Below are 12,086 nucleotides of genomic sequence, written 5' to 3' on the forward strand. Positions count from 1 at the left end.
AATTATAGATGAGTAATATAGCTACATTAATGTATTTATACAGTACAATCGCAACTTACGCGGCGGGTTACGTTCCGAAGTCAGTGCTTATAGTTGAAATCACGTATAGCTGAAATCACTGGGCTGCAGCGCTGAGCAGCTGCTGCCGGGCCGGGAGAAGGTGGGCGTGGTGCCGCACAGCCCGTGCATGCAGTGCAACAGCTGTGCAACAGCACGCACTTCTCACCCCTCTTGTCCTCTGCCACCCCGTCCCGCCAGGGCAGCCAGCTGAGCGTGAGCCCCCCAGCCATGCTGGCGAGTGCAGGCAATACCACATGGCGCCACACTACGCACCACGCCCCGGCTGGCACCCGGCAGCCAGCCCCGGCAGCCGAGTGCGTAAAGCTGAATTCGTGTAAGTTAAATATGCGTAAGTTGCGACTGTACTGTATTGTACATAGCAATCACATTATTTGGAAAGACTCCTTTGAGGTGACCTTGCTGGACTTTTTGAAGGGCTCTTGGTTGGATTTTTGGAAGGGTTCTTGGCTGGAGTCTTCTCCAGAGTCTTGGCTACAGGTCCTTTCAGAGTCTTATCTTTCGCAGGTTCTTCCGGAGTCTTATCTTTTTTAAAGAAACTGTCCAAGGAAGTTTGGACAGCTGTTCTCCACGGAGATGGGTGACACAGCGAACTTGTTCACTGGTGTGCTGTGGTGTTGGATCAAACATTGTAAAGTTGAAACTGCCGTCAGAAAGTTGAAACAGGGTGTCAATTTATAAACGTTGTAAGTTGAGGACTGCCTGTATACCCACATGGGTAAAACCCTTAGGAATCTTCTGCACTAGGTATTTTTTAAATAGGTAATGGCCATTTTGACTTTATTCTTTATAGACAAGAATCATAGAAAAGTAGGGTTGGAAAGGACCTCAGGAGGCCATCTCATCCAACAGCTCTTCTTCAAGGGGGCTGGCGCTCTTTAACAGGATTTTAAGATGATCTGTTCAAACTAGCAGACAACTCTTCATCATTGGACCAAAATCACAAGTGACATCAGGTAAGACGGCACCACCTCTCACTGGAAATGAAGTCAAGCTTCCCTCAAGGAAGCTGTGGACCCTGTTAGCAGAATTTTTGAAAATTCTGGAACAAGCTACATGAGAGAAGTCTGGGCAGTTAATAGTTACTTGTACCTCAGGGCATGAAAGGGATGACCCCCCGCTCCCCCCCCCCCCTTTTTTTTTTTAACCTACCAAAGCTAACTGAGCAAGTTATACAAAAGTCTCATTCTTTTTTGACGTCCATTAAAGTCCTTGAATATAAGATTTTCTGTCACTAAATACTTCAGACTAGCTAATTATTGGGTATGCATATTTTGTAAATAGTATTTTATTAGTTCTAAAATTGTAGCCATTTAACAGGATTACTCCGTGTTCTTGTATTATGGAAAAAGATTAAATAGGACTGAACTTACCTTCCCTACTGCTCTGATTGTTTCCCATCATGAGCTATGAATGCCTTGATAATTTCATTAACTGCACGGTGGTACCAGTGTACATGAGAGGAGAAGACAGGGGGACATTCAAGAGAATATTATGAAAAGAAAGGAAAAACTGGCAGTAACCTGGCTCCCCATTGGAGAGACCGTGCTAACCACTATATTAAACCTGCCACTAACGGGGAAGATAAATTATTTCAAACAAGAATTTAATGTAGTTTCTTCTCTCAAACTACCTACTCAGTGAACTTATCTGTCAGTACCACTCTTTGGAGCAATTCCACAAATCAGAAAACTTTCCTTCTACATTTTTTTGTATCATAACCACAGCTACACCAAAATAGCTCTCAAAGAAAGTACTGTGATACTTTCAACTTCTTACCACACGTTTTAGTCAAAATGCAAAACTATATTTAAACACCCCATGCCAAATTTAGCAAGAAACCTAAATTATGCTTAATCAATGCTATTAATTATTTTTCATAACTCTGGACAATACTTTACTTTTAGTAAGAGTATCTTGAGATACTTAATACTGTACACCACTAGATAGGTAGAATATACTTAGATTTATTTCTGAGCTCTAGGTGGTGTTGTAATACCTACAAAAAAAATTTAAAACTGCATGCTCCTAACCAGGAAAGAAATCCTCCTCTTCCAGTCTTTCCATATACATTTAACTCTGCTCCCTTATGCAAAAGGATGGAGGAGTGATACTTTCTCTTCCTCAACAGAACCTGAGGTGCTCATATACATTTAAAGGGCAAATATCTTTAATTTGTTGTGTTTTGAGAGCTGGAATCCTATTTAATTTTCCTGCAGGTGGAGGATACAGCAAGATATTAAGATGACAATATAACTGATATTATACAACTAATGCTGGTTACATACGCAATATTTTGTGGATCTATTAGACCCTAGCAGCCCTAGGAAAGAAACAGATACACTTCAATAGTCCAACAAAAATTAGATTGCTGAACTAAGATTTAACTTAAATCCTAAGAACCCCATAACATACAGTTCCTGTTGTGCCTTGGTTCTATATACTTGGCGCTACAAAAAATCAGCTGTTGGCTAAAGCTCCAGAAGAGGCCATACAGAGACTGACCTACTTTGACACACATTATCAGCATTCACTGGGCATATCCTGAACATCCCACTGAGAAATAAGCTACTCTGGGTTGGTTTTCTCTGGCCACAGGCTAATGGTGTACACACAGGCAGCTGCTGCACACCTTCCTTTTCCTCACAGTTGTCTTCATTGTTGGCAATCCCTCGATTCAAGGATGCTCTCTACTGCCTAACCTGAGTGCATGCCCCTGCCCCAAGAAGACTAACACTAGCATGCAACATTACAGACATTTAGCCGAGAGAAGGAAAATGACGGGTTACTTCAGCAGGTAGTTTTTAGACACCTGACCTGTTCTATACACTCAGGGGTAGCATGACTCAAGATTAATTAGAAGCAACAACCAGGACACCAGCTCCCTCGCTTCACTTAAGCGAACAATTGAAAGTTCTCCGCATGAAATGTAGTAAATATGGAACAAACACGCATTACACTAATTTCTTTGCTTCTTTCCAATTCCCCCTCACTCTGCCCCAACAGGATGTAAAAATCCTCTCCCGTTCTATCCCCAAATTGTTCCATTCTTCTGGGATTTCTTGCCCTCTTAGTCCTTTCTTTCTCCACTTGATTTTTTCATTGTTTTTAATCCTTGCTACCAGAAAGATTGGGTTTGATACCCCCCTAAGATGCTTCGTAAAAAGTACCTGTGTACCCAATTAATGAGACCCATAAGGCCTGATCCTGGAATTTTGGTGTTTGCTGGTTTCATCAGGGAATGTTTTAAAACTAATTCTTTGAGGAAAATGGAGCACTTAAAATTTCTTTGTATGCTCTATTTGGCACGAGCAAAAAAAAACAAAACAAAAAAACAATTAAAAATTAAATTACCGCATACTTAAGAAATTGAACTGTTATGCTTTTTTAAAGGAAGTGATCTACTTATACAGCCATAAGTTACAAAGGAAAGGGCCAACAGATTTTTAGACACAGTTGATCTTACTGGAGCAGGGAGATGGACTTGCAGTCTCCCCCATGCCTATCTTTTATTATTACTTTATGTGATTCTATGAAATGGCTAGCAATCCTATCAACAGTCCATGTGAACAAGGTTAAACTTTTAATTTAAGCTCTAGCAGGTTTTTTTTTTTCAAATATCATTTACCTGTGTTTGATCGTCTTCTAATCCCAAAGTCCCAGCTTGAGGTAATATCGACTGATTGGGAATATACATAACCCTGAGTCTCCCCATTGCTTCCCTGCATTTCTGAACCACTGTCCCCATTTGTTGAAGAGGGATTGAATTTCTCTAGGTCGACATCATGATCTATCAGGACCATTTCACACATCCCTGTGTCATCACTTGTCACATGTGACTGCCGAATATGAGCCAGTATAATGGTTGGGTTGTCCAGGAAGGCCATGCTGTCCGCAACTCCACCACCTTACTATGCTATCTTCTTTTCTCCATGTTGCTCCATGAACATGCCTACCTGGAAACACAATGAACACAGCATTTTCAGAAAAAGGGAGTGACCAGAACTTACTCAAAGATTTTTTTCACATTCAGAGTGGAAACTTAGTAAACTTGGTTTTATGCACCAAATTATTTCAAATGTGATGATGATTTCATAAGACCAGTTGCATGCTACCTTCTTAGAGTGCCAGTTGTTCTGTGGGACAATTAAAGACTTGATTTCCAAAACAATAGCCTAGGATAAATTAGTGAAGCAAACACACCCCATAGTCAATAACTAACACAAAACAAGGGTACCGATGCATGCTACCACTCTGTTCAGGATGGTTTCCCTTTTGTGGACTCAGCATCTCCCCTCTCCCTCAGGCCTGGCTTTAACAGTGTCAGCCTGCATCCTCCCCTCAGCCCCTGTAATAGCCAGAACCATCAGCCACCAGGTATTTATTTTCCTTCGTCACTGCCATGAGAAGAATGCTCCAATAACATCTCTGTCCCTCCTACTCGGTTATCCTTGTGCCCTCCCCTACATACCACCGCTTGAATGCTTGGCTTTAGCTCCCTTTCCCCTGACACCACCTTTGATCTCAGTCATTCGCTTATCTGAAGCTTGCCCTCCCTCTTAACTCTTCTCCTTAAGTTCTCAGCTCCCTCTAGTCTTTCAACTCAGCTTCTCATCTTCTGCTCTATGACTTACTCTTGAAAAGCGAGCATAGAAGTTGTGCTAAACCAGCGATACACTGAGCTCCATCTCTTCACCTAATAGAGACTATTCTGTAACTGGAAATTCTCCCCAGCTCCTCGTGCTATTGAATTAGAGCTAAAAGTGAAGACATTTTTAAAGACAATTTTTAGGAAAAATTTAAAAAGAAGAGAGGTTTGCAGCTCAGGACAGTACTCAATTCATACCTGCTGCTCCATGAATGAATATGGGACAATTAGTATTATACATTGTATACCAATGTGCCCAAATCATTTGTACTTAACTAGAACCTTTCATTCAAAGGACTAAAATTGTTTGACAAAAAAACCCTTAATGTTATAAAACTCTCCGAGAGATGTTATCACCATTTTACTGAGGCTCAGGGCGCTTTGCCTGAGGTCAGTGGCAGAATGAGAAGCAGGATCCAGAAGCCCAAACGTCCAATTCTTGTGTTTTATCAAATGGGTGAGTCCTACCCATCTCTAGAAAAAAATATATTTACCACAACTATAGCACTCAAGAGGTTAAATAAGCATTTAAGCACCAGTGTATTCTGCAAGAGCTCCTTCAAGAAAGAGAAAGTAATTCCAAGGGCAAAACTGAGAGAAAAAGGATTTTACCCCCCAACCAAGCACTTCCCCAGAGAAATGAGGTGAAACACTACAACTGGACCATTGTCTGGCAGTTTGTGACAGGGCAGAATACAAGGTAGCATCAGACAAGCTTATCCAGGGAACAGCAAATCCACACACCATTTCACACTAAGTTTTGGAGATAGAAAATTTATTTTATAACCTAGAGGCCACTTACTAGGCAACTTTGGCATTGGGGCATCATGAATATCTGTATTAAACTATTAGAAGTAAAGTAATGCTTACTTCAAGCCAATTACTAATGGTGAGAAAATCAAAGTTATGCAGGTATCTAAACCTATAGGAAGTCTTGCTCTCACCGCACTTTGGGAATTCATCTACCAGTCCCTCCCCTCACATAAAATCATCCCAAGAGTCAGACAATCAAAATCCAACATAAGAGCTTACATTATCTTTACTCGTAAAAGCTCTTCTGTACTCTGCTGCATCTCTCATATGTTTTTCTGTTTTGTAAAGTACTAAGCAAATTCAAAGCATTATATAAATATTAAATAATAATCCAAGGAGTATAAAGGATTTCAACAAAAATAGGAGAGAAAAAAAAAGTCAACCTACATTTGAAAGAAGTACATCTCTTAAAGAATAATTCTCCTCCTACTACCAGTTTAAATGAATGATATCTAAATAGTTTTCGCAACTTTTATTAAATTCAGTTATGGGGGTCCAGCCAGATTATTTCCATTATAAAGAATTAAATGCCTGCCTCAAAGGCTTCTCCAGATGTGAGAGACCAAAAGGCACATATCCCCATGCTGTAAATTGCCAGCTGAAGGCCTTCAGCAGTAAGAGTTTGGCTATCGAGGTTTGACCTCAGGAGTGCAGGAGACAACTAAGTGCAGTAGATGGGTATTTTAAAAATAAAGGTGTTCCAGGTTGCATACTGAAAACATTCTTTAAATAGAATGATTTACACTTGACATGGTACTGGAAAAGCCACCACTCACCTGCAGGCAGCGAGAACCTGCTCAAATAAGCAACTGCCTTAGGCTTCTAAAAGGTCTGCAAACTCCCAATCAAAAATTACTGCTGCCCCATCAATGTGTCATATAAATGTTGGCATGTTAATTGTGTATTTATAAGATTGTTAATGGTTAGTTAATTTACCTCCCACACTATTATTGTACTTGAAATGATTTAATGTCTGCTGAGGGAGTTAACAACATGTAACAGCAGATGCGAGATTTTTACCTTTCTACTCTGTACCCCGACTTCAAGCTATTAACAGTCAGCAAGCTAAATTGCCCAGGCTTCCTTACAATTTTATGCATGCAATCACTTTTCCCATAAATATGAATAGACAAAGTCCCCAGAAATTATTCTCTCTTCTATTCAACTCCTGAATTTAACAAAACAAACTCTTATTTCTTAGAAGTTATGTGACGGTAACTTAAAAGCTTATTCTTGGTAAAATATGAATGAACTGGAAATTCTTAAAAATTCCAATTCAGACAATAGACAAATTTAGATGTTAACTCCGCATGTTCACCCCATATTTTAGCACTTGTAATCTGTATCATAATTATCATTTTCACTTTTGAGAGAGTCAAAAATAATGAACAACCATGGTTCTGATTTGAAGGACAAAGGCAAGGAGATTCAGAGTCAAAGTCCAACCTCCCAAACCCTTTCCAGAGCAGCTCTTAGACAGGGACACTGCGACCAATATCAGCAGAACTACTCACATGGGTACAAGTGCCCTTCTTCAGCTGGTCCAATAAGAGATAATCACCAAAAAATCCTTTGCTACTTGGATATTTCCTGGATCATCATGGCTACAATACTACTCCAATCCTACTACAAACTGCAGGACAGCTTTCTTAATCTACTTGGATGGCTATGCCAGCTTATCTCAGTTCACATGTTTCTCAGAGCCAGGTGCAATTATTACAACTCCCGGTGTAGTAATTAACACAACAAAATTGTGGACATTTTCACATCAGCAACTCTCACGTGTGGTGGTTAGACAGACAGATGGATAGGGAAAACAAAAAATAAGAACCCACCTCCTGACTTCGGGGTCTCAATCCACTGCTTTTACCATACCAACCTTCTTCTTCTGATACATCAAAGCCACATCATATAGCTTCCAAATTGAACGAGGCAACCTGGCTGCAGACATTGGCCTCGTGTTGATACAGCACACAAGGAGTAAAGCAAGACACTGGAACAAGTCACTACACAACATCTCATTGTTCAGCTGCCCAAAACGTACACTGAAGGAGGCAAGAGTCTTAGAAAAAAGAAGTGTACGGTCAAAAAGTCCACATGTCAAGGCAAACACATAGAGAGATATCTGAAATTGAGGAAACAACTGAAATGTTGTCACTTCCTGACGTCTGGGTGCTCTTGGCAGCCGAGCACACTTTTGATGTAGCTGTTGGGTGGGATTTTCTTTTTTATTTGTACAATGACATTCCACAACCATGCCATGATTTTACTAGCTATCAATACACGATCCATTGCTGCACTGTGTATGCAATCAGTGACAGGAAGTCTTGCTGCATTCCATATTTATCTACAACGTTCAGCCCAGAGCTCTCTGAAGTCCTGCCTCTATGTTAGGTGAAATAACGCAGATTTCTGAAGGAATCCTACCTGTTAGACATTAAATTCCCTCCAAATTCCACAATACTCAGACTTTTTCAACCTCCCTCCCCTTGGTTATGCATGCATGTGTGCAAAGTCCTGAGCCACTGTGTACTCCATTCACTTCATACATGCACACACATAAATTACCAATGGAATTTTAGGAGATAAATAGAAAAGTATTTTAACATAATCCAGTGTGCACAACTTTTAAATGCTTACGACTCAGCAAAATCAAATCCAGTTTTCACTGGTCTATCTGCAACCTAAGGATTACTGTCTCTATAAAATATGAAGTTTACAATACCACCTTCTCCTGATGTTCAAGTGCTGTTCAAAGGGCAAAGAAACAATTTTCTCTGGCAGAAAAACTTATTTTTTATATTGTCATACTTGAAGATGGGTCAGATGTTTGATGCTCAGGAAAAATTTACTCTCAGTCCTCTCAAGAACCAAATTTCAGCCAGAGTAATAAAAATCTGAAAAAGCTGTAAGCAACCAAAAACTGACCTTGTATAATGGAAATATTTAGGAAAACTTAACTGTATTTGTCACTAATCTCATTGCCGTGAAGCAGTGGCTTGTACTCTTAAGAATTCAAGAGCAACTGAATTGCTCTGAAATATTATGCAATACAGCAAAATAATACTTTTGTAATACAAAGCTTCACCAGAAGCCAATGGCACAGAGTGAAACACACAGGAAACTACTGGTGGACCTTGCTGCAGAATTATTTATTTTATACACAGCATCAACGTACAATTTATGATTGGGCTGAAGGGGATCCAAAAAGACAGCAAGAAAAATGATCAGGAGTTGGGAAAGCAAGTCACAGGAGAAAAGGCTGAAGGAACTGGGAATGCTTAATTTGGAGAAAGGAAGATTAAGGGGTGACATGGTAACAGCTTTCAAATATCTGGAAGGCTGCTGTAAGGAGGACGGCAAACAACTGTTGCCCCTAGCTGATGAGGACATGGTAAGAAGCAGTGGCTTTAATATGCAGGAAGGTTCAGGCTAAAGCTCAGCAAAAGCTTCCTGAGCATCAGAACAACTAGACACTGGAGGAAAAGCACTAAGAAAACGGTGAAGTCTCCTTCGCTGGAGTCTTTTAAGGATGAGGTATCTGTCAGGAACAGTTCTAGTACAGTAAAACCTACCTCCAGGCAGAGGGTTGGTCTGGATGACCTTTAAGGTCACTACCAGCCCTACCATCCTATGATTAATTGTCCTACGAAAAATACTGTTGTAATGCAAGACATCCCTTTCACTGGAACATGGTAAAAGAATAATTAGGCAATGATTCCTATTAAACAAAATTACACAATAATTAAACCTACTTTTGCTATTACCTTAAAATTAAATGCTAATGAGTCTAATGTCATATTTACATTAAAATTAAAGCTTATTCATATGAACACAGAAAGAGATAATGCGATTATTCAGAATAATTGTCACAAGTTGCTATTTCCACACTATGAAATAGTGCATCTTATATACGGTTATGGGAGAAAGAGAACGGCTATTGATTGAAGGGTATAAAGATAAAGCAGTTACAGAACGACAATGCAAACACATCTTGAGAAGCTACAGGAAATATAGGCAAGTTTTCAATCTCTGCACCGAAACACCTGCAGTTCCCATTTCAAAGCAGACAGAATAATAATTATCAGCACAGAGATAATCTGTATTCTCGATACTACATAAAGGTTATACAAAAAATACAGTGACATATTGATCTAAAGCTTGAGAGGTTGGACGGGAGAAGGGGAAACAAATCAATAAATCTGGAAAATGTTTACTATTTTTGGCAGAGTTTACTACAAGCCAAAATCTGTTCTGCAAACTGTTCTGAAAGAGCAAAGCAGAATTAAAAAATTTGGGATGGGAACAATATCTTCTGAGACTTGGCCCAGATTTATGTGACTGGAGGTTTTCAAGTGGTAAAGTGAAGTTTATATCCATAGTAAAGTAATATGCATAACAGTGAACAGATATGTTTGTATAAAACAAAATACTGGGTGTTTTTCCAAGACCATAACTTGACCCTCCTAAAATGCATCTGTTGCCGATTGCTAGATTAGCCAGTTCATTTTTAAAAGGCAAAGGGATTAAAAGTTTCGCTGTTTTATTAAAGCTGAAAAATTGAAAAACAGAAGCTACAAATACCCATTTTACCACTCAGTTGTAAAATACCAGTCTGTAAAGTGGGGATACTGATTACCATCTCTTTTGCAAAGCACTTTGAGACCTACCAATGAAAAGCAGTTTATAATACTTAGCTCTTATACAGTATTTCACATAATAATGCAAATACTGACAGGTCCTTAACTAATGCAGTTTCAGCAGGCCCCAAGTTAAGCTAACATACTGTCTCTGGGAAATAGGACAGATTTAGAATTTGTACGTTTTATTCCAATGTCAGACCAATATTCATTTATGTGTAAAATGTATAGATTAATCTTTGTAGCAGAGCTGCATATGACCTTAGATAACTTGAGCCTACCATTTTGTGAGGTAATAAACATACCATGGATTAAAGGAGGGGTGGGTGGGCAACTACTTCAGCTGGCGGGCCACTTAGCGAGTTTTGGTGAGCTGTTGAGGGCTACATACACAAAAACTTTTAGAAGATATCATTTTAACAAAGTTTAGATAAAAAACAATTCATAGACTAAAATTCAAACATTTGCTATAACATTTTAATTTTATTTAAAAAATAATTTTTGTCCAGATTTATATTTTTTGAGTAGCGTAGTACTGCAACTTCCCTTGCCTAGCTGGGCATGTGGTGGATGGGAGGAGGATGAGGAGCTGCTGGAGGCAGGAGGAGCTGAGCACTACACATCTGGGAAGCTGTGCGTGTTGGCCGGGACCAGAGCTGTTAGTGGGCATGCAGGGGGTGCAGGTGGGACCGCAGTGTGGGCTGCTCTGGGCAGGAGCAGGCAGGGCTTGGGCCCATGTGGACATTGCAGGGGCAGCCACAAGGCAGATGTAAATCAATTGGCAGGCCAAATCTGGCCCATGGACCATATTTTGCCCACCTCTGAATTAAACTAAAGGTGAGCTATAGAGAAGTAAACACCAAACTCAAGCTGTTTGTTAGAATAGGGTATGCACATTGCTCAGTCTAGGTATGGTACTACTGTTAACCCTAAATACTCAAACACCGTGACTCAAGCCCCCCAAAAGCAGAAACCTGACTTAAAATTGACTGGTTTGGGTACATATTGATGGCACCAGCTTAAGTGAAAGGATTCATAGTGGCTAGAACTGCTTCTAAGATTCACTGTATGGTTATTGAGTTAACTAAAGCCCAGTCAAGCAAATCTCCATGTCCTGAATAACAAAAGGTCATGATTAGACTTTGATGGACACTATGCTTAAGAAATAGCCACATTGTCCTAATCTATTCAGAAGCCTTAGGAAAACCACAAATCTAAGCATAAGCGAGTATACAGATTTGGTTTAGCAACTAATCTGAGTTCCCACAGTACTGAATAATTCCATTTTAATATAATGCTTTAATACTGCAGCTAACAAAACCTAAATATTCATGAAGACATACAGTCACCCCTTTAAAATGATACTTACCATACAACATGGTAAGCTTCAATAAAATAACTAGAAATCTAGACAATTAATAATAAACTTATTTATTGCCTTCTGCCTGACTTCAGACTAACACAATGTTTGTCTCTACCAATGTTTGTGATTCCGTCTCTCCCTCTTTTTTTTAAAGACATTTTTCTCCAGGTATAACAGTAAAATGAACAGAGCGAAAAAAACTATGCTTTCTTTCTATGTCCTACAAGCTGCAGAAGCCATGGATCACTATTTTTTCAGACAAAAATGTAATTTAAGTTAACTCTGTCCCTCGAGCGAATAATAAATTAGTTCCTATTAGATTTAAAATAAAAATAATCACACTTGGAACTTAAACCAAATTTCTACCAACTATGTAAAGATTAGAAGAATATGAAAACCCCTGGAATTTAACATCTCTATTTGACTACAGCATTTTAAAGTGATGTAAAAGACCAAGAGAAAAAGACAGCTATATTAGGAAAGCAATACTGCTTTTTCCAACACCACATTGGCTGGAGTAGGAAGGTAACAATGCACTTCAATG

At 39.4% G+C, this 12,086-nt stretch overlaps 1 protein-coding gene across 3 annotated transcripts in view; it reads right to left on the reverse strand.

Annotated features, from left to right (window-relative positions):
* MAPKAP1 (mitogen-activated protein kinase associated protein 1) overlaps nt 1-12,086 on the reverse strand; it is a 176,381-nt gene that overhangs the window by 143,628 nt on the left and 20,667 nt on the right. For all 3 annotated transcript variants that reach the window (XM_019510913.1, XM_019510912.1, XM_019510914.1), the window contains one exon: nt 3,707-4,034. In XM_019510913.1, the coding sequence (XP_019366458.1) occupies nt 3,707-3,965 (259 nt within the window). In that variant the 5' untranslated portion in view covers nt 3,966-4,034. The remainder of the gene's footprint in view (nt 1-3,706; nt 4,035-12,086) is intronic.

This window comes from Gavialis gangeticus, unplaced genomic scaffold (assembly GCF_001723915.1).
Source record: "Gavialis gangeticus isolate Ggan-Ray unplaced genomic scaffold, GavGan_comp1, whole genome shotgun sequence".
Lineage (NCBI taxonomy): Eukaryota > Metazoa > Chordata > Crocodylia > Gavialidae > Gavialis > Gavialis gangeticus.